Source organism: Podarcis pityusensis (assembly GCF_964106645.2).
Source record: "Podarcis pityusensis genome assembly, chromosome: 17".
Taxonomy (NCBI): Eukaryota; Metazoa; Chordata; class Lepidosauria; order Squamata; family Lacertidae; genus Podarcis; species Podarcis pityusensis.
In genome coordinates, this window is record NC_138042.1 from 16084969 (window position 1) to 16108854 (window position 23886).

The 23886-nt window shown below is 40.9% G+C and overlaps 1 protein-coding gene across 12 annotated transcripts in view; it reads left to right on the top strand.

Annotated features, from left to right (window-relative positions):
* BNC2 (basonuclin zinc finger protein 2) overlaps positions 1-23886 on the top strand; it is a 411204-nt gene that overhangs the window by 257119 nt on the left and 130199 nt on the right. For 11 of the 12 annotated variants that reach the window (XR_013980932.1, XM_080987732.1, XM_080987728.1 and 8 more), the window contains one exon: positions 10893-10995. Coding sequence is in view for 10 of the 12 variants with exons in the window: in XM_080987732.1 (XP_080843858.1) it covers positions 10893-10995 (103 nt within the window). In the remaining 2 variants the exon portion in view is untranslated. Of the gene's footprint in view, positions 1-6229; positions 6267-10892; positions 10996-23886 lie in introns of those variants that run through there. The other variant, XM_080987731.1, reaches the window with a different exon arrangement.

Below are 23886 nucleotides of genomic sequence, written 5' to 3' on the forward strand. Positions count from 1 at the left end.
CCAATTTATCTTTCTGTCTTACAGTTTGGATGATGGAAAAATTAAAGGAACAATGTCAACATCCTTTTAACAGGGGACTGAGACCTGTGGGTATAGGGTGGTATATTATTATTATTATTATTAGTAGTAGTAGTAGTAGTAGTATTAATCTTACATCTCCTTAGAGGCAGTTTAGCAGGGTAAGGAGACTCCAATGAGAAAGACATACAGGCTTCTCTGCTCATGTGAAGTTTGCCGGATTTCATCCTAGCTGACTCAAACTTTACTAGATGGCTATATTTCTGAAAGCTCCTTGCAGTGACCTTTATCTTCTTGCAATGGGTGATAGATAGTTGGATGGATAATGATAGATAAATACAGTGGGACCTTGGGATGCGAACGGGATCCGTTCCGGAGCCCCGTTCGCATCCCGAATGGAACGCAAGAAGCGACGGCGCGTCTGAGCGTGCGCGGGTCACGTTTTGCCACTACCGCGCATTCGCGTGACATCATTTTGAGTGTCCGTGCATGCGCGAGCGGCGAAACCCGGAAGTAATGCTCTCCGTTACTTCCAGGTTGCTGCGGAGCGCAAATCGAACGCACTCAACCCGAAGCGCATTCAACTCGAGATATGACTGTACTGTTGTTAGATCGGAAGGAAGAGAAAGTTCCAACGAAGGAAGAATTGATAACAAAGATGATAGACTATGCTGAAATGGCAAAGATGACTGGGCAGATCAGTGACCAAGATGAAGAAAAGTTTGTACAAGCCTGGAAAAAAATTATAGAATACCTTAAATTTAATTGTAAAGAGTTAAAAACATTAGCAGGATTGATATAGCATCTATAAAGTACCATGTCTTAAGGTTATTAAATGGACTTGAGATTGAATGGTAAAGATAATATGTGTAATGAAGCAAAAGGGAGAAGTGGAAACCAGGGGTGGGGTGGGGGGGAAGTCCAGAAGGGACAAATAATTAATTAGTTTTAATTTGTGTTACGTTGGAAATTTCGAATATTTTTTTTCCAGAAAAAAAGATAAATACTGTAGATAATACAACATGAGACACACATCTGTATGTAAAAATCCCAGCCCAAAAGAATACAAGAGGAGACAAAATATTTGCATATTTGTAGCAATACAGCTTCATATCTTTGGACTGGAAGCACTCATTCTGAACCAGTGGCAAATGTATTTAGAATGCTGCTCTATTTTGGGGGGGGGAGAATTAAGAATGAAAAAAACATGCTTATAGGTTTTGAGCTCAAGCAAGCAAATGTATTTGATAAATACTGTATGTGCACATAAGAACAGTTAAAGGATACGTTCCCAAAAAATAATGTATTCCTTTAGAATTGTTGTAGATTTTCATAATATTTCCTCCCACAAATATTTATATTGTAACTTACATCAAAAGGGCAGCTGCGGTTCTTGACTGAGTGTACCTATGCACCATATATATTTATTTAAGAAGTGAGTCTACTGTAATTACCAGTTTGCAGAGCGAATTCCTGCAGGGTTTGTACTCTCCCCATTAGTAAAAGAGATAAGTTGAAATGTATTAAAATTTCACTGTACAACTGGGAGTTTTTGTTCACAGTAAATGTGTTAATGTTTCTTCATTGCTTGACTGTTTGTGTTTAAATTTAGGCAGCATGCCCAACAGGGACAAAATTATAGGATAAAACTATGTATAAAAGAAAATCCTTTAGAGAGAACCAATAAGGGTTATTTTTAATAAGCAGTTACACATAATAACATTCTGCTCTGACCATGGAGTAAAGTTTTAACTGTCTCTTTTGCAATTACTGGAATCGCATTCTTTTTCATGTCAAAGTTTGGAAGACAGGAACAATGTCAATTTCTAATGTACCTCGTTAGCAAAAATGTTATTGCTTGGCTTTTCCACAGTCTGCCAAATTAATAAGGAAGCACTTAACAATAATAAGGGAGCGCTTAAAATGGTATATTAATTATCAAAATTTAGTAATCAAAAAGTCAATTTTTTGGAGGGGGGGTCAGAAATAAGAGATACATTAATCTCAATACAGTGTAATTTATGGATTTAAGGCACTTTGCAGAGTCTTTCAACTTTAATCTTTCTAAAGTGTTGGGAAATGTTTGGGGTGTTAGGGGTTAATGTTTACGGCGCTAGGCTCTCCAGCCCGTCTTCCCAAGACAATTTTTTTATCCATACATTTATATCATATTGCATTTGTGGCAGTGAAGCTTCTGACATTTTTTGAGCCAGAGTGAGTCAAGGAATGGACATTTTGATGACCAAGAGAGAGAGAAAATTCAGCGCAAGGATTTTCCTAGTCCAGGTTAATTGTTTGCGTTACTAGGATTCAGTTAAAAAAAACAAGCAAAAAGTGATATTGAGAAACATCTTCGGAAAAGTGCATTTGGAGAGAAAATACATTTAGAAATGCTTATTTTGTCGGAGGAGGTATTGAATAATATATGTCTAAACACAAAGTTATGATTATGAAATGATGTAGAGCAGAAATAGACTAATCACCCACCCCTCCTCATTTAAACCCAGGTCAAAGCCCCATTTGACCACACCGGCTAATTGCTGCTCCATCTTTTATGCAGTAATCATGTTTGGCAATGTACAGTATGGTTACCTAATGTTTTGTGCTGTAAAACATGCGTAGTGTGGAGTGCAAATGGGCAGCGCAAACATGCAGTGCACATAGGAAAAGGAGGCTCGTCTTACTGTGCCACACAATAGTGTCTTCCATTGTATTTTGCTACCTGTGTTGTAGCCTATTATTTCAGCAGAGCAAGCGGTCTTTTGTGTGTGTGTGTGTGCACACGCAATAAGGAAATCTTCAATAAATTTATATGAATAGAGAACTCCAGATTAGGGTTTTGTCATGTTTCTGCAACAAATAGAAAGAGCAACTGTTATATTTTTAATGTAGGTTTGCTGAATCAGTGCACATAAGAAGAATACTCCTGGATCGGACTAAAGGCCCATTTATTTCAGCATCCTGTTCTCACAGGGAAAGTAGTTCATTGTCGTCATGACCAGAAGCAGGGCTCCCCCCCCCCAGCCTTTATTCTCCAGAACTCAGTTCTGGAACCTCTCAGGTGAGCGCTATTTCCATCATAAAGACGGGGCCTCTTTCTCTAGAAAAATAGCACTGGCTAGAAGTCATTGAAAGCCATCCAAATTGATGAAAATCTCTACGTGTTGTGGAAACAGGTTCCTGTGTGAAGTAGTATCTTCTTTTATTGGGCCTGAATCTTCTAGCAATCGGTTTACTTGGATGGGTCCTATTTATACTATTACGAGAAGACTATCCACTTTCTCTGCACCATAGGTAAAGGTAAAGGGACCCCTGACCATTAGGTCCAGTCGTGACCGACTCTGGGGTTGCGGCGCTCATCTCACTCTATAGGCCGAGGGAACCAGCGTTTGTCTGCAGACAGCTTCCGGGTCATGTGGCCAGCATGACTAAACTGCTTCTGGCGAACCAGAGCAGCGCACGGAAAGGCCGTTTACCTTCCCGCCGGAGCGGTACCTATTTATCTACTTGCACTTTGACATGCTTTCGAACTGCTAGGTTGGCAGGAGCAGGGACTGAGCAACGGGAGCTCACCCCGTTGCTGGGATTCGAACCGCCGACCTTCTGATCAGCAAGTCCTAGGCTCTGTGGTTTAACCCACAGCGCCACCCGCGTCCCTGCACCATACATATTTTTATATGCCTATATCATGTTCCCTGACCCGCCTTTCTGCCCCCTAAAACTCCAAGTATTGTAACCTTTCCTCGCATCATTTTGGTTGCTCCTCTCTGACCTTTTCCACCTCTACAAGTTGAAGTCAACAGAACTGTGCACAGTATTCCAAGTGCAGTCTCACTATAGTTTTGTATAACAGTCCATTTTACTTTCAGTCCCCTTCCTAATAATTCCTGACATGGATTTCACCATTTTCCCAACTGCTGCGCACTTGATTCTCTCTTAGAACATTTCCCAGAAATAACTGCATGGGGTGTTTTTGTTTTTTTCCCTGAGTCTGACTACAGGGCTTCTTAGTACTGATAGAGGATTTCAAATGGCATTTTATCTTTCCCTTTCTTCTACTCCCCAGTGTCATTTTCATTTCCCTGCTTCTCCCCGAAGAACAGTTGTGCATGGTTTTGTAAAACATTTCTCTACTACATGTTTTCCCACACTGAAAGTACCTTTGTTATCTCATCAGCCGTCTTACGTGTTGTTAGTATTCTTGCCATCATATCATATTAGTATTGTTTTCATGAATGCCACAGAGAAATATAATGATATTAGCACCTTTCAAATTGTATTAGTGAAAATAAATACAAGTCAGAAACAATACTAATATAATATGATGTAAAACTACTGATATAGCACTAAGATGCACTGAACCCCTCACAAGGTATATCTGACTGATACTGGGAAACAAGGGATGTAGCAAGGCTCCGGAGTATTTAGCAGTGCTGAAATGCAGGGTAATGAATTATACTGTTCTACTTAAGGAGCCTCTAAAATCAGTACAGCACTTCCTTGCGTTGCTTCGAAGCCTGATGAGGAACATTTGAGGGAGCTGGGTATGTTTATGGAAAAAGGAGACTTAGAGAAGATATGATAGCCATCTTCAAATATCTTTAGAGGGCTGTCACATGAAGGTTGGAACAAGCTTGTTTTCTCCTGCTCCAGAACGCTAGGACAAGAACCAATGGATTCAAGTTACAAGAAGGGAGATTCCAAATAAACATCAGGAAGAACTTTCTGAGAGTAAGAGCAATTAGACAGCAGAACGGTCTCCCTTGGAAGGTGGTGGAATCTCCTTCACTGGAAGTTGTTAAGCAGAGGTTGGGTGGCCATCTGTCATGGATGCTTTAGCTGAAATCCCTGCATTGCCTTAGGGTCCTTTCCAGCTCTACAATTCTATGATTCTATGAAATGTGTGCCTTCAAAGTATGGTTTAAAAACGTGCAATGTTAACTTGCTCGTATTCCAGAATTAAGTTGTACAGAGCTGTGTAAAATCTTAACACTCTGAATATCCGTGAACCATAATTCCATCCCAGGCACAGAGGTAGTGTGTAGTTCAGGACCTTCGCGTTTCCAAGGTCAAGGATTGTGTTTCAAGAGTTTACATGTGCACTGTACCTGCCCACTCGGTCAGTTGCTGAATTTGAAAGGTGTTTGCCTGGTGTGCAAACATAGTCATTTTGATCTCAGATTAATAACAGGGTAACCGTAGCCCAACCAAAGGGAATGGCTCTACCTCCCTCCCACAGACTTTCTTCGCTTGCCTTTCCGAATTCCCTCTCTCCAGGCTTCTGTGGCTAACCTCCTCCCCACTTCCACTAGGATTATGCAATGAAATCCCACATGGATTAAACAAAATACTGTCTCCCAAATCAAAATCTATCTATGGGAGTTTCCTTGTTTTGTATTTTGTATCAGCAGTTGGAATAAATGACCTTCGTGTGACCTCCGGTTATAGGACTCTTATTATTATCTATTGCTTTTCAAACAATTGATATCAGGCTCATTTTATCAATTCTTCCTTTCCTCCCATATTACAGCACAAACTAGAGTAATTTCATCAACAGCCGTATCAGTACATCAATTCTTCTCCCTGCCACCACCAGCATTTCAATCAATTAATACTGGATTGATTTGTTCATTCTCAGGCCACCAGGCCTCCCCTCCCCGCTGCCCCCGTTATTGAAAAGCTACCATTACCACTAATGCTAACATATTGTAATATGATATCGAACAGCATTTCTAAACCCTTGAGTTAGACCCAAAGATAGGAAGCACTGCTAAAAATCCTTGGTGCTTAATGAAATCACAGGGCTTATTTTAGATTGTCTTCTTGTCTTTAAACATGATTTTAGTGGAAATAGGGTTTTTAAAGGGAAAGTGGATCTGCCATATAACTAGCATAGGGATGGATTTAGATGGAATTATGACTTTTCCATTGATATTATAAGGGTTCCTTGGAGACATTTATAATCTTACTGGAAATGCAAGAAACACTGTGTAAGGTCTATGTCTAGAAAACTTATTTGATGTTCTAACTACTTGTGGATTATTTACATGGCAGAACCTAATGCTTCTTGGGGGCCCTGGCTTATTGCACCCTGAATCTGCCTTCACATTCCGCTTGTAGTACATCTATACATTTCCTCCGTAATATCTCCTTGGGTGGTGGTAGTGTTTAGTTTCTCTCTTCCAGTCTGAGTCAGCAAAAAAAGATCTTGTGTTTTACTCTTAAGTGAATGCAGGCCAGTTATGCAGGTGGGATTTATTTATATTGGTAGTAAATCTCATTACAATGCTCCTCGGCAGTCATAGCTAATCTTTTTAAATTTGTTTTGACAGTTCTTTTTTAATATCTTCCATAATGGCGACTTAAAACGCTTCTACACTTGATTCCCACATCTAATCACCTGGACTGTGATCCAGGTTTTGAACCTCGCCATGGTGATTCTGCTCACAGCCCTTGGTTTGTTCCCTAGCTAAGCCCAGAGATGAGATAGAGACCATTTTCTCAAATCTGCATCTAGTGGGCTATACCCTTTTATTTGTGTGTGAAGTAATGTAATTTAGGCTGCACCTATACTTTGGGGGCCCAAAGGTTTTCCCATCATCTACCAAAGCTATATACAGTGAGTGCTTAAAAAAAAAAAAAATCTTTCTTGGAAGCCCATCTTGAAATTGTGTGTGTGTGTGTAACAACCTCTCAGTGCTCCCCCCTTTTTACAGCTTTTGAAAACCAATTCAAGAAATCAAATAAAATACTGCATCACGTTACAAAAGGTCATTTGAGATTTTCATTTTCGACTCAGTTCAGTTTTGCCAGGCTACTGCTTGTTGGAAATCTGTAGCTTGTCCTCAACCCAATTTCTTATGGATGGCAAGGAGGAGGAGGGGGGTGGGAATTGGGGCAAAAGACAGGAAAAGTAGTGGCAGGACAGAGAGGAAGAACAAGGGGCCTCCAGCCTACTTTGGGGTCAAGGCCTGAGCATTTGGGCCATGGCCATAGCTGCCAAACTTTCCCTTTTTTTAAGGGAAATTCCCTTATTCCGAATAGGATTCCTCACAAGAAAAGGGAAAAGTTGACAGCTATGGCTATGACTCCACACACAACTAGTCTAGGACTCACCCACTGTTGACATGTGGACTTTGACAAGAAAAAGTTATCTTACCCCCACTGCCGCAGCAATGTACAAGCTCCTGCTGTGCTAAATACATTCTCTCATCCCATTTTTTAAAGTTTTTAAAATTGTTACTTATATTTTACAGGTGATACAGAACATTCTGGAAATTGCCATTCTCCCAGCCCCCTCTCCCTCTGATGCCAATTTTTATAAACAAGTTTCTGTTTACCAAATAATAGCTCTCTAGTTTTCATAATTGTTTCTGTTCATTCGGAACACTTTCTTATTTGGGTAAACACAGGGACCCGATATAATTGTTCCCCTGGATAATGTTAATCAAAGATGGCGCATCTCGTTGGTGATTGGATGGTCCGTAGCAAAAATTATGCATCTTAAAGTTTGGGGGAGGGGCAAATTCGCCCTGTCATTACTGTCATTTGGGTTCAAATACACTTGACATTTAATTGACTGGTTTTTGGCCATGTTAAAGAATGGTGATGCTAAGGTTATGTTAGCATTGGACTGTTTGTTTTAGAATTATTGTTACATTTCACCATGAAGAGCTATGTCAATGTTTACATAAGAAAAGTGGTTCTTAGTCACCATACTTATTTGGAAATAGATGATAAAAAAATCAATGAAACAGATGCTCAAGTAAATGTATTTAGGATCAGGATGCAAGTGATTACAGTAATTTCCTGTCATTCACCTTGCAACCTTATAGCATTTTCAGATGTTATATAATTTATTGTTGAAACCTGATATAAGGTGATTGAGAGGTCTTAAATGTTGACCTGAAATCTCCTTGAATGTTTGTTCTTGTGAACAATGCGAATGAAACACAAATGAAGGAGGAAGCCCCCCCCCCTTTAATAACTTTAAACATAGCTAAATGAGTCATTTGGAATTCAGACAATAAACTGTAATGTTGAACTAAAAAAACACACACTGCATATCAGCCTGAATCTAATTTTAATAACCAACCAAATGATCTTTTCAAAAACAAAAAATGAAAGAAAGAGGAGAGAGGTGGAGTATGTTGAAAATTATTCTGAACTTTCAATATAGAGATAATTTAGCAAGGCTCACAGTTGTAATGGGGTGATGTTGCTGCACCCACTTGTAAGATAAAAATCAGGAAACTGTGAAATATGTGCTAAAAACTGAATTTGAAAGAAAGCATTTGTTAGTAGAAGGAGCTGCACTCCGTAATGCTTTCTGCCCTTTTGCAGTTGCAATTAATTACTGAGTTCATTAATTAATGAACATATTAGAGAAAGACACCATTACTGACTAGGGGAGATCTGATATATTACTGAGTCAATAAAGTATTGAACACAGAGAGACCTTTCGGTAGAACCCTCCCTGCTTCGTCTGGTCACTCGCAATCACATATATTATTCTTGCCTACTCAGCAATTTCGTGGGTGCCCTTATATTTCATATTTCTAATTCCTTTAATTACCGTTAGGTACAATGATGTTTTACAACCTTGCTAATGAACAGTTGGTCGGTTGACGTTGGTTGATAAACTCTTAACTGTCAGGTGCAATACAGCAAACTCACCCACCCCTGTGCGCTTGCATCCAGCAATACCTTTTAGAGTCTGATATGAAGCAGCAGCTGAAGAGAGAAAAGCAAAAGGCATGTAGAAAATATACCTTTGTCGGAAATCATGTAAGGAAAAGCAGTCAGATTTTAATTGGAGAACAACCGAAAAAATTAATCAAACATGATCTATGCATTTGCAAATAACCCCTGTTTTGAGCTTATTTGCTCACAGGGATGCCATGGGATTTATTTGAATGGGGCTGGTAATATCATGCAAGGTCATGAGCTGTGAGATATGTGGGGCACTATGCATGTACAAGAGGGATGTCCCCACTGCCTGCCTCTGCTACCCAAATGCTGCTTTTGAACTCCTGTGGACTAAACGGAGTGGGCTTAGCTGTGTCAGAGGGTTGCAGTTTTGCAAAGCCAACAATCTGCAACAGGCCAGCAAAACTTCTCCTGGCCTATAACTTTAAGTAATAAACGGTGTGACACAAACTATCTATACTTGGAGGTAGATCTCTCCCAAGTGCAGTGGGATGCCTGAGTGAGTAGGTGTATATATAAAAGATTGCAGCTAAAACCACTGTTTCAAGACAATGGTGGTTATTTCCTATAATGTGGTGATTTGCATTTCCATAAATCAGTTGCTGCTGCATTCGGGGAATTCTGATGTTCTTGCAAGTGCAGGTACCAAACCTCCTTCCTATGACCCTAAAGTAATCACTGGTTGCATCTAAATTGGTAGAGTGATCATTTCCTGGCATTTCCAGTAGTTACAGTACATTGTTAATGTGTGAATGATGAATATAATACCCTCCATTTCAAAAATATGTGTGCAAATTAAGCTTAAATGCATGCCATAAATTTACTACTAGTAGTTTAGGGAGCACAGGTCATCTATAGAACTATTAAAAAACTGAGGTCTTGGCCTAAAAAGAGAGCGTCTTGGTCATTATTTATGTATTTGCTTTATAGTTTAAAGAAATTATCCATCTTTCCCTTCCAAAGTAATATTTCTTTTCATACCGTATGTGTTTCAATCTTACCCACTTATATTTCATTTTCAGATGGTGGGGGACATGTTTCTAAAGGGCACATCAAATTGTCAAAAGTTGAACAGCTGTGCCTTGTACAAGTGATGCAGCAAATGAAATTTGCTGTATGGTTCCTGAATCAATTCTCTTCTCTATCTCCATCATTGTATTGGTGCTTAGGGAACACATGGAGCCAGTGGCCATTGTGATGCTTAACTGAATTAAATATTTCACAAGTTTCCAAAAAAGAAACTTGAGAACTTTCTTCTTCTTCAATGGAGTGGAGAGACCTTTGCTCCGTATTTATGTATATTTCAGTATGTACTTCATTCTTAGTTACAACAAAAATGACATGTTACAGTGTTAAGAGATAACTAGCTTAAAAACAACAACCATCCTTCGGGCATTTGGAAAGCTGAAATTTGTACAACACGCACATTGTCTTCTACACTTATAAACCAAATGGGGACTTGGGTCTACATTATTTAAGTGTGTTTATTCATTTTCACGATGGTGATGGCTTAATGCATCCTATAATTGGAATTGTTCTGTGACAACAAAAAAGTTATTGTTTATGACAGCCCCCTTCCCCTGAGATGAAAATAGAGCACGCCATTTCATGTCAATTTTTGTTTTACATTTTGTTATATATACAGTAGGGAAATGAAAATGACAAATATTCTGAAAGCATATATTTAAAGATTTTTTTAAAAACACAAAACAAAACAAAACAATGCTGCATATTTCTCTGATAATAGCCAAGGTTCCAAATAGTTCTCTGAATATGTGTTGAGATCTGAACCTGTGGCTCCCCAGACATTGTTATCTCTGACCATTGGCCATGCTAGGGCTCATGATGGTTGGAGTCAAAACAACACCTGCAGGTTCCAGAGCCCTGGTGTAGTGGCTAAGAAGGTTAACTGTTCTGAACCTGGAAGTTCAAATCTCATCTGAATCTTGAATTTTGCCAAATCGCCTGCTGTTATTCTTTACCAGGCAATATAGGATGATGATTCTGACCTCCCACCCTCCAGGTTCTGATGTAAGCAGTACATGTTAACATAATGCACGTGAAGGCCCTTAGACATGCAGCGAGTTATAAAAAATTCTACTTCTTATGTGATTATTCGTCTAGTAAGATGTTTATAGAAGTTGGTTTTCTTTTTCTCCTTCTAGGCCATACGCTGCACACTGGTAAATTGTACGTGTGAATGTTTCCAACCGGGGAAGATAAACTTGAGAACCTGCGATCAGTGTAAACATGGATGGGTGGCGCATGGTAAGAACTACTTTCCTTTCTGTTTCTCCTTGTCATGTTTACCTCAATGTGTGCATATAAAATATCAATTCCTTAATTACTTTTACATATTGACACCTACATACCCGTTGTAAGTTTATCTGACATCAGAAGAAGTGCACTATGCCATATGCATGCTTGCTTTGTTCTCTGTAGACAACAGAACAGTGGAGGTTCCTGTTGTTCCAACACATGGCATTGAATGACAGTGGAAGAAATGAGTATTGTGCAGCGTGCATTCAAAGTAGCATATTCTAGCCTATTTCAGTTCTCACAATTGAGTAGTTCAACAAGATATTTAGATCTAGGGCCAGCCCGACACATTTTGGTACCTGAGGCAGAATCTTTCCATGTCTTTCGCCACAATATTGTTTAGACTCAAAACTGAACTCAAAGCTGAAGCTGTGTCCAAGCAGACTGTTGAAATTTGCTACTAAGGTTGCACTAAGAGATCAGTTGTGCATAGGATAGCAGTTGCGTCAAGCTAATGGTTCCAGCTGCCTTGAAAGAGGAAGTGGTAGTGTGGCTGTTGCTATGGAAACCTGCCTTGCACCCTGAAGGTCTTAATAACCATTTGCCAGTTGCTAACATTCCTTTCCTGGGCATGGTATTTAAACGCGTGGTTGCCATGCAACTCCAGGCAATCTTAATGAGATGAGTTTTCCAGATCCTTGTCAGTCATGCTTCAGGGCTGTTTCTGGCACTGATGGATGACTGTTGCCCTTTCTTGTGATGAGGCAGAGCAATGCTTTTAAAATCATTACCATGTGGGTAGTCCTCAGTATGAGTTCTGGAAACAAGCTGAAAGCTGCATGCGTTAAATATATATTTTATTAGCTGGAGCTAGGCTAAGCTAGTTGAACTTTGCTCCCATTGACGTCACGGTTAACTTATCCTACTGATTTCAGCAGAACCTAAGTTATTCTGAACTTAAATTCTGGAGCATGGAGTTGGATCTAGAATAAGTTAATGGATCCAACTCATGTTCCCTGCCTCTTGGCAAAGACTTGGCCTTAATCTGAATTTATAGCAAGTGCAGTCCATGCCAACTCCCCATTGTTCCATGGGGGGGGGATATTAAACCACCCTGCCTTAGATTATCTCATGGTAGGACCATATTTGTTTATACTACAGTTGTGCTTGGAGCTCACATTGCACATAAGAAGCAACCAGTACGCCAGAGTTTGGTGGAAATTCAAACATACCAGAGTCTGTCTTTCAGAGCCTGGATAGCAGAAAGAAGGTGGTATATTCTGAACTGGTTGAGTGAAAATCTTCATGGTGGTTCACTCTCATAAGTGGTGGCACAATGACCTAGATAATCTATAACTCAGGGCATGAGCTGGAAGGTATGTTTTGCTTTACTCTCTACACAGCTCTAACTTATGGGGGTGGGTAGAGGGTAGGATCCCCCACCACAGCACCCCCATTACTCCGAAATCCACCTGGCAAATAACATTCCTGGCAATGTTACTTTCACTATCCAGCCTGTATTATTGTGTACTTCACTCTTAGTGATTCTTGTAACCCCCCCTTTTGCTGAATCATCAAATATATTTTTAAAGTCTGGTTTTAAGGATAGGGTGGAGGAAGAAAAGTCCTACTAATTTCATTGGAAGAGGGGTTGCGTGCCCATCCTTTATCTATTTTGTTTATCATCTCCGTCACTTTCAAAAGGTTACAATCCTCTAGGATCTCAGGGTGCTGTACATGGGGTGTTGCAAACTTTGTTTATTTGATATCTTACCCACCCTTCACCATGAGGTCCCAGGACAGGATTGCAGCATTTTAAAAATACATTGTTAGAATCAGTCAAGCCAAACCACAGTCAAGAGAATAGGGTGGGTCCATCTACATATATGGTGTCAAAGGCAGGGGTAAATAAGTGTGTCCACAGGTTAGGGGCTCTCACAGAGAATGCCATCTCCCAGGCTGCCACCCCCTGAATTTTGTAGACCAGTGGTACTGCTCAGAGGGCCCCCTCTGCTGATCTTAGTACCTGAGAGGTTCCAAAGGGAAGGAGATGGTCTTTGAGGTATTTGGGGCCTAAGTAATTTAGGGCTTTAAACACACCTTTGGGTCTGGAAACCAACACAGCTGTATTAAACAAGAATTATGTGAGTTTTAAATGGAACCCCAACTTTAGATCACATTCTTCTCCTCCTCCTGCTCCTCCTTCGTATGCCTCCCTTCACCCGTAACTCATTTAGGCAGAGTAAATGTGATTTGGCCAACCCAGAAGCTGAACAGGTATTTCAAACCTGCAGTTCCCTAGTCCAAAAGATCACCAACATCCCCTTGCTCTCCCCTGGAAATCAGTGGGACTTAAATTTGTATGAATCATGCCCACTATGCCACGAGTTTATGTTATTCTATCTTGTCAGGCCCAAGTACTACATGGCACTGGTCTTGCCTCACTTGTATTTTAAGTTTGTTGCAAAACCATGGTCTTCAGTGCTGTCAGAGTAAGACTGATTGGCAAATTTTACGTGCTTGCTTGTTATTAATTTGAAGGACCCTTTGTGAGAGGAAGGAAAGGAGAGATCTCACAGGGTGAGCGGCTATGAGAAGAGAGGGGGGCTCCCAGGCAAGTTAGGAAGGCTCATCTTTTCCCCCCCTGTATGACACTTGTAATGTGAAATGAATTTCGGTAACTACGATTCTATAATAGATGGATAATGGGAAAAGATGCAGAAAAGATTATTATTATTATTATTTGGAAATGGAACCCATGAAGGGAGGGGAAGATGTCCAAAGTTTCGAAATAACCTTTTTATTTTCATGTTTTGGAGTAGTTAAGGTTACTATGTATAAATTCATGTAAAACCAATATAAAAAAAAATCTTACTAAAAAAAGTTAAGATACAGCTTTGAGAGAGTATTTTGTATTTTTAATTCTGTTTTCCATTCTTTTAGTTTTTCTCTTTTTATAGTTCTTTGAAGATTAGTTCGTATTTTATTGTATCATGATTTTTTTTTTAAAAAAAACACAATTATGTTCACCAGCAATAGCTGGTCATATCTCATTGCTGATTAAAAAAAAAATAGCTTAGTCAGATATTTTTAAAGTCCAAAATGTGTGAAATTTGAAAGCCACACAACCGCTGGTTTTAGGGACAGCAAATGCACACCTCTGGGATTCTGTGTCTTCCATCTTTGGAGAACTCCATGATAACTTCTAGCAGCTATGGAATCTGTCAAGGGATGTTCACTATTTTGCGTGTGGTAGTCGGGGTGTTTGTGGAAAGTTAAAGGGGGGAAATCTGTCCTTCTGACCTTTTTCCCTTTCCAAAAAAATAAAATAAATGTAAAACATTTGTGTCAAAATAACTAGAACACAAAGAATAGGGTAGAATAAAATAATGTGTCATGTTTTGGTCCTGCGGAGGAGCCCATAATAAGACCACAAGGTAGGACAGAAGCTGCAACACCACGGACAGCTCCTGCACACACAGTCTATGAAGGTCCAATTTTTTTTTTAGCGTTTTTAAAGCATATGCTTCCACACAAACCTCTCCCAGACTCTGTTCCTAATGGGGGGCCAGCCCTCTGGCCTGAAATCCGGCACTCCCTTGTGCTCACTCCATAGCCTTCTGCCTTGCGCACTTCTTGCATCGCTGGATGGCTGAGAGGGCTGTGGGTGGCCTTTAATCCCTCATGCTCAGGAGATTGTGCTTGTGAAGGTCCTCGCTGAAGCCTTGGTGATATGGGAGGTTGTTCCTTGGCCTGGTCCATGCAGTTTTCATCATCATCATCTTCATCATAATTTATTATTTATACCCCACCCATCTGGCTGACATGAGGCAAGTCCTCATGCTGGTACGGTTGCAGCTGCTGGCAGGATGACGAGGAAAGCAAAAAAGGATTACTTTATACAGAGATAAATGTTGCATAAAGTGATGTACCCACAATAGCTGAGAAAGAAGGAGAGTCAGATTGTGATACAGTGGTACCTCAGGTTACATATGCTTCAGGTTACATACGCTTCAGGTTACAGACTCCGCTAACCCAGAAATAGTGCTTCAGGTTAAGAACTTTGCTTCAGGATGAGAACAGAAATCATGCTCCGGCGGCGGCGCAGCAGCAGGAGGCCCCATTAGCTAAAGTGGTGCTTCAGGTTAAGAACAGTTTCAGGTTAAGTACGGACCTCCGGAACGAATTAAGTACTTAACCCGAGGTACCACTGTGTACACACACACACACACACACACACACACACATTATCCATCTCCTTTGCTGGCATAGAAAAAGTGCATCATATACATGGATAAGAACACAACACAGTTAACGAAACATAGTAGGAGATACTTTAGAATAAACGTGTCCAGACATCGTGAGGTACAAAGATGGCTCTTAGGACCCATGGTGACGTAATTTCATAGCGTCACTCAAAAATCTTTCCACCTTCTCCACAATTTCATCCCTACAGTTGTTCCGCAGACGAGACACCCTGGAAGATAAACCCCTTCCTCCAATAAGGGGGCCAAATACTTATCACGTATTTTTGCATAAAATGGGAAATAAAAATAAAACGGGTGTGATGAATTCTACCTCTTCTGTACTACAAAGGCAGCATCTTTCAGAGGATGGGATTTTCGGGACTCTACCTTGCAAAACGGCAGACGGTGAGACGTTAAATCTTGCTAGGGAAAGAGCTCTGTGTAAGTGGGGATCGTAAATATGGAATGTCCTGGCCCAACGAGGGTGGGAAACCCCAATGGGGAACAGGTTTTGTTGGCTTCACTGTAAAGGATTGGGAATTCAGTCTCTAGGATTCTGTGCTTGATTGTCTGGAATGCTTCCAATTGTGGGAGCATAAGCAGCGATTCGAGTGATAGGCCACAGGTTCTGATTTTGCTCTCAATGCAAGCTAGCCTTTTAGAATGGTGGGATTCTGCCAGTATGTGGAAAGTTAAAGAGGATGGATCGGACATGAAATGTAGGTGGAGTCAGAATTTTACAGTGATGAGGCACACTTTGGTTTCCAGCAGCCCTTGCCGAGTTTCCAGACACATGGCTGTACAGGGCACGCAATTTGGCAGCCCCAGAATTTTGCGCAGAAATTTGGATTGGATGTGTTCCAACGATTGGTTAACTGTGCCAATTCATAATGGAATGCCATACAGGAGTTTTGGGGCAACTTTGGGGCATTAAAGAACTTTAGTGCAGCTGGACTGATGGACTGATTCCCTCTGTTAAAGAAGAAACCAGTGACAGCCAGAGCTAGAGGATCCGCTCCATTAAGTGCAAGCTTGCAATCGTCTTTCCAGGAAGTGTTATATTGGAAGTGAATGCCTAGGTATTTAAAGTTTTTAACCTGTTCCAACGGCTTTCCACTGACCTCCCACCTATGAGGCTTCCAAGATCTTGAGAAAACAAGCACTTTAGATTTTGCAAAGTTCAGTTCCAGTCTGTTGGCTATACAATATTCCTGGCAGCGGCACAGGAGCTGCTTCAAGCCAACCCTTGTGCGAGACAAGATGCCTGCATCATCAGCATATAGTAAGATGGGAACATGAATGGAGCTGACCTTCGGGCAATGGCCATTCACCCCGGGTAAACAGGGTAAAAGGTCATTTTTTTAAAAACAAACAAACAAAAAAACCCCTGTCATTAGCAAGTTGTGAGAGTCAGTTCTAACAACTTGCTAATGACAGAGGGGTTTTTGGTTTGGTTTTTTTTAAAAAAGCATGCTTATAAGGCGCAGTATAGCATCAAAACCAGAAATTTGTGCAAAACTATTGCTTCAGTTCTGTGAAAATTCTGTTCCCTTCTCATTTTTTGTACTTTATTTTTATTGTTGTTACCCATATGGAATATCATTTGGTGAGAAGGCAGGCTATACATTTAGAAAATTATCATCATAATCATCATCATCATCATGATGTACAGTGGTACCTCAGGTTAAGTACTTAATTCGTTCCGGAGGTCCGTACTTAACCTGAAACTGTTCTTAACCTGAAGCACCACTTTAGCTAATGGGGCCTCCTGCTGCTGCCGCGCCACCGGAGCACAATTTCTGTTCTCATCCTGAAGCAATATTTCTGGGTTAGTGGAGTCTGTAACCTGAAGTGTATGTAACCTGAAGCGTATGTAACCCGAGGTACCACTGTATTAAATTTGTATACTGCCCTATACAACACACAGTTACAATATATGAAGCACAAAATACATAATAAACCTAATAAAAACATAAAAATAAAAATAATCTTAACAATTAACAATTCTAATGTATGCACACTAAAAAACAATAGCCGCCCTGACAAAAGTCCCTGAACAGTACTGTAGCCCACAAATACAAAAATCAAAACTAACATATAACATTTAACAACAATTTAAAACAACCCCACCCTCCAAATAAAACAGCACCCACCCAAGTTAAAACTCCATCCTCGTTAAAATAATAACTTTAACACAAGGGGGTTGGCCCACACCCTTGTTCCATTCCTGATGTGTCGCCACCAAAGGGACAAGTTGTAATTTTCCAGTTCACAAAAGAGAAGGGATGATCTTATTAACTAACTAATTAAAGAGTTTCACCTACTGGCCTTTGAGCAGGTTATACTCTGGTACATACAATATAAGAACATAATGCAATTGAAATTTAAAAGAAACCAGAATCAACCATTCCCTTGTCTGTCACTCATAAATTTGCTATTGGTGGGGAAAGGCCAACAGGAGAGAAATGTCTTCACCAGCCATCAGAAACAACCGCATCTCTCTGCCTGTCTAATCTCAGCAAGGGAAGGTGTTTTTGTAATATTAGAACAAACTGAGAGTGGAAATGCCATGTCATAGCGCAGCAAGCTTCATTCAGATGCTGCATGGAACCTTCTCGCATAACCACATTTGTCGCATTTTCCATTTTTCTAGAAAAAGAGGTGCCAAGAACTTCTTCCTTGTTCTCTGAGAATGGCATTGACGCCCACCTTGAGAGATGCTGGAGCTGAGCTCTGGCTGAAAAAAAAAAAGCTCTGCACATATCTGCGTATTTGTCTGCTTTGTATATGAAGAAGGTGCACAGCGCAGCAGTTCCCACGTTGTTAACATAACAGAAGAAAGGACCCAAGGTGCATTTAATTCCCAGTGGGACCTAAATGCTTTGTAGTTGAAGAGCAGGCATCTCGCAAGTAGGACTGGGAGAGCCATCTTCAAACCTCTCCGCTACAAAGCTCACTGCATGAGCTTGGGCCAGCCTGGTCTACCTCATAGGGTTGCTGTTAGGACAGCAGGGTGGAGAGGGACATTGTGTTCTGCTCTGAGAACCTTGGAGTGGCAGATTAAAAACATAGTCAATGATCTCTGGACTTTCAGAGTTCCACTTAGCTAAAATAAGAATCATTCTCCAATCTAAAGAGCCAGTGTGGTGTAGTGGTTAAAAGCGGTAGACTCATAATCTGGGGAACCGGGTTCACGTCTCCGCTCCTCCACATGCAGCTGCTGGGTGACCTTGGGCCAGTCACACTTCTTTGAAGTCTCTCGGCCCCACTTACCTCACAGAGTGTTTGTTGTGGGGGAGGAAGGGAAAGGAGGTTGTTAGCCGCTTTGAGACTCCTTTGGGTAGTGATAAAGCGGGATATCAAATCCAAACTCTTCTTCTCTTCTTCTTCTAAATTTAACTTCTGTTAACAAAGCCTCCTTTTGCCCATCATTCAGCTGCCTTTATAATAAAAATAAAAATGCTTGCACTTCAATAAAGTGAGATGACACTGTTTTACAAATAAGCTTTCTCAAGGCAAGTGAGTGGGTTTATACAGCAGGTTAGGATCCTTCATAGGCTTATGGTATCTTACCACACATTTTGGTTTTGGTTCTTTCCCCTACCCTTTCTCAGGACAACTGTTCCTCATACATTTTCTTAGTTTCAGCCCTTAAAATTCCTGTTCAGGAGATGGGATATGTGTATATGATAAACAGAAATTTACATTTGAGAACTGCATCCTGCCAGCGTGTGTAAATTTCTTGGTCCTCTTTGAATAAATCCAATCACCGTGTTTACATTTTGTGGCAAAGCAGGACCAGTGATATATACAGATATATTTTTCTCAGACACATTCCAAGCATATGTGTATAAATTAGTACCTTCAGACTGTGGCAAGCCCACTTGAGTTATTTAGCTTATTTACTCTCAAAAACCTTTAGACCGGTGTTCCTTGAGGACTGGTTGATGAGTTGCAATATGGAACACCTGGGTTTTGAAATCCCAGAGCTCCACGGTTCACTATTCCAAAACCTATCTTCCTTGGAATGCCTTAGACTCCAGCCTTGTCGAATAATATGCCAAAATGGAGTCCGTGCTGTCCTCAGTCTTTCCAGTTGTTTATTAGTAAGATTGTGTTATGCCCTTGTATAGGACATGGCCGAGGGAGTAGTCCTGAAGCAGCCAAGAGGATATGCATGCACTAGACACTGGGTGTGAAATATTATGCCAGTGCTTATACTTGACCAGGGGTCAGCAGACTTTTTCAGCAGGGGGCCGGTCCACTGTCCCTCAGACCTTGTGAGGGGCTGGACTATATTTTCGGGGGGAAATGAACAAATTCCTATGCCCCACAAATAACCCAGAGATGCATTTTAAATAAAAGCGCACATTCTACTCATGTAAAAACACGCCAATTCCTGGACCGTCCACGGGCCGGATTTAGAAGGCGATGAGTCCAGATCCAGACCCCGGGCCTTAGTTTGCCTACCCATGTACTTGACAAATGGTGGATTTATATGAATCCTACCTGGCAAAGAGTAGGACCTCTTGGGTCCTGCAGGATTAACTCACCCTGCTTAGCAAACGTTCAGTAATGCCTAATATCATTAAAAATATGGGGTGTTTTCATAGGTGATGAAGGTACTGCTATTAATTTCACATGCCTCTAGGTGAAGGGTGGGGAACCTCCATCCTACAGGCCAATCTTGGCCCGGCAGGGGTTCCAATGAGGCCATTTCCCCCCCAAAACCACACACACCTGCCAGTCAGCTGACATCAATGCAATTGGCCGGTGATGCCAGCTGATGGGTTGTGGGGCCTTGTGTGCCAGTTTTCCAGTTTGTGCCAATGCAGTGGAATTTAAGCCTGGTCTGTTAATGAGTGTTGAATCCTGGGTGTTAAATACTGCTTCGTTTAGCAGGATGAGCCACTTCCCTTGAGGATGACATCACAAACACACACGTTTCTGTCCTTTTATGCTTGCAATGCCATCTTTTAGATTGGGTATGACCACACTTCCACCAGGAAGAGAAACCAGATGCTTCGTTTCCAAGTCCACATTCATTTCCAGATGACAAGAGCTCCTCATCAAGCAATAAATGTGGATGCAAACTCACATTCTAGCCTGCAATCAAATTTAAAATGAGTACCTTTCTTAAATTGAGGGATGCGGGTGGTGCCGTGGGTTAAACCACAGAGCCTAGGACTTGCTGATCAGAAGGTCAGCGGTTCGAATCCCTGCAATGGGGTGAGCTCCCGTTGCTCGGTCCCAGCTCCTGCCAACCTAGCAGTTCAAAAGCACGTCAAAGTGCAAGTAGATTAATAAGTACTGCTCCGACGGGAAGGTAAACGGCGTTTCCGTGTGCTGCTCTGGTTCGCCAGAAGCGACTTAGTCATGCTGGCCACATAACCCGGAAGCTGTATGCCGGCTCCATCGGCCAATAAAGCAAGATAAGCGCTGCAACTCCAGAGTCGGCCACAACTGGACCTAATGGTCAGGGGTCCCTTTACCTTTACCTTTCTTAAATTAAGCCACAACACAGTGGTTCACAAATAAGCAGGAGCATATAGAGACGTTGGAGATATTCTTAATGCCACTTGTGAAGGGTCCCTTAGAGCACAATGCCTTCTCTTTAAGTTTTCTTACATAATGAATCTATCTAGAGAAGTTTTCAAACCTGATGTGATAAAAAATAAAAAGTTTCCATCTCCCCTCCCACTTTTCCTATAAGCCAAATCAATGGAAGGCAGACTATTCTCCGTAATGGAATAAGTCTATGAGAGAGGAGAAGCCAGGAGTGGGGAGTGCAATGCTAGTTGAAAGAGCAGAGGGTTACACAAAGCTTGAGAAAATAAATAAGCAAGTGGCTCCTTGATTCCTTGCGCGGAGAGGTTGACTTGCACTGCCTTCTTTACTGTGCTGCCTTCTTTGGAGTTGGGTTTGGAATCTTATTACCTGGTCCAGTCAGAACTTGGTTCATTGTAGTAAAAGTAATAAATTATTATTATTATTATTATTATTATTATTATTATTATTATTATTTTATTTTTCCCTGCCCTCCCCAGCCAAAGCCGGGCTCAGAGCGGCTAACAACAGTAAAATAATACAGTATTCTAAAATCAATTCATTATAAAATCAGTTCACTTGTATTTGTTTTGGACTTCGAAGAAAGTAATTCCTGTGTGATTCCCATCCCCCTGTGCCTGTTAGTCTCTGGGACTGAATTTTATTTACGTTTTAAGTTATGTTCATAATCCTACTTCTGTTCTTTATAGGTTTTTATGTATAAAACCAGTTTAGTTTTGTTTTTAAAAAAATGCAGGTTAAAAAAAAGGAACTGGAGATTGTAAGGAGCTTGTTATTTGCTCATGTCTCGTTTGACAACTGTCTCTGCTGCCTTGGGAACAACTCCAGGACACGCCGAGAAGCTTCCTCTTCCTCTTCCCATTTCATTTTTAATTTTCATGCCCCCCTTTTCTACATCACAGTACTCAATATGGTTTCCAATCCATAGGGATAGTCAACATGATGCCCTGCAGATATTGTTGGACTACAACTCCCGTAATCCACAACTGGTGGCCATGTTGACTGCAGCTGTAGTAGACCTGGGATAGCTCAGTTGGTTGAGCACAAGACTCTTAATCTCAGGGTTGTGGGTTCAAACCCCACGTTGGGCAAAATAACAACAACAACAACAACAACAACAACAACAACAACAACAACAACAACAGCTCTGCCCTCCCTGGCCAAAACCAGGCTCAGAGCGGGTAACGTCAAATGTGTAACACATTAACATAAAATCAGGCAATCAATTAAAATTCATCCTAAAATCAGATGAGGAACAGAATAAAATCCAATCAGATGGCAAAAGATTCCTGCATTGCAGGGAATTGGACTAGGTGACCCTTATGGTCCCTTTCAATTCTGTGATTCTATGAACATCAGAAGTGCACCATGTTGGCTACCCCACCATAGAAATTAGCAATTTCTGTGGACCAGCTGCTGACAATTTGTGGCTGCTGGAGCACCCAGCCATGATGACTTTGGGCAATAGAAATCACTGCTCCATTTCTCCTAAACTGCTCTGATGAGGGAAAGGAAAGCTACATGTTTAGAGGACTGCTTTCAGAGGTGGCAAATGTAGGATATCAATTCATCAAAGAGTTCTCTTTGTGGCAGGATAAGTGTTTCTCTTGGCGTAAAGTCGGTTTATTGAGTTTTGACCCTGCAGCCTTGCTCTATAGTGGTAATCCTACCACCAGTGTTTTTTAATGCTCAGGCCAACAATTGCATAGCTTATAGCGGCCTTGTGCTTACCGCTGCTGCTCTTAAAAAGGACTTGGTTGTTTCTTGTGTGAATCTCTGGTGTTTAAAGGATTTAAAGAACTAGACTGTTTTAATTTGCTTCCAGCGGCATATGTTTTTTCAGCTTGGAGGAAGATTTATTTATTTTTAAAATGGTTTAAATTGGCTAAACCATTTCCTAGGTCTGGAGTTGTCAGGCAGACAAGATTAAAAAAAAATTAAAAAAAAATAGAGAGCGAGAAGGAGTTTGAGACATGTTGTAGGATTTAAAAAAAACACGGTTAAGCATTGGCATTTAATAAGCATTTTGATTTAATGCAGATCAGTGCTACTGAGTATGGAAAAAGAAATTAAATCAAAAAAAGTAACCGCTGAAAAGGCCTTTCTCAACATGCTTAACAACCACTTTTTTTGTTGCATGCAAAAAAGGGGGGAAAACCACACAACTCTGACATGACCCAGACTTAAGAATAAGCAAAGTTAAGTCCTGTTTATTAGAATGGGGAATGTAAGCACATGCTTAAATTTCTTTCATTGAAATGAATGGATTCAAAAGTGCTTAGTTTCCGCTGAATTGTTCCTTATGTTCATGTGGTGTGTCTAACTTAGACCCAAAATACTATTTCCTCACTTCCATGAGAAGAATAGCGGGGAATAAAGGTTCTGACTAGCTTCATTTCCTTTTATTGAATATATGTACCGCCCTATACCTGGGGGGTCTCAGGGCAGTTCCTTCTACTATTTGTCATCACCGTCACCCCTATTTTTCATAATTTATTTTTTATTTAGTTATGTGTTTTTGCCTGTTTCCTAGCATTCTCAACAAATGGCTGGTCTTTCCATTAACCTTCCTCGTGTTCTCTAGTTGGTTAGACGCACAAATCACCACACGATTAGGACAAGCTTCTCGTTATTTTCTTCTTCTTTGTACATTTGTATGCAGACCACCTCCAGTTCCTTTTATTAATGACAATGCACAATCAAGAGAGAAACCTGCTATATCACCCTTTAACTCTCTGAAATCTCACTCCATGCATCAGTTGCAACGAAAGGTTTGAAAAACACGCTTACCTCACACGGTCTCTGGCCAACTTCACACCTGACATTTCTTGTGCTGCTTCTACTGATAGAGGGAAACTTGGGGCAACAATGCAATTCTTTGTTTTGCCTGAATTTACAATGTAATTTCATTGAATTCAGCGAGGGTAAAGGGACCCCTGACCATTAGATCCAGTCGTGGACGACTCTGGGGTTGCGGTGCTCATCTCGCTTTATTGGCTGAGGGAGCCGGCGTACTAAGGCTGAGGGAGCCAGCATGACTAAGCCGCTTCTGGCGAACCAGAGCAGCACACAGAAGCGCCGTTTA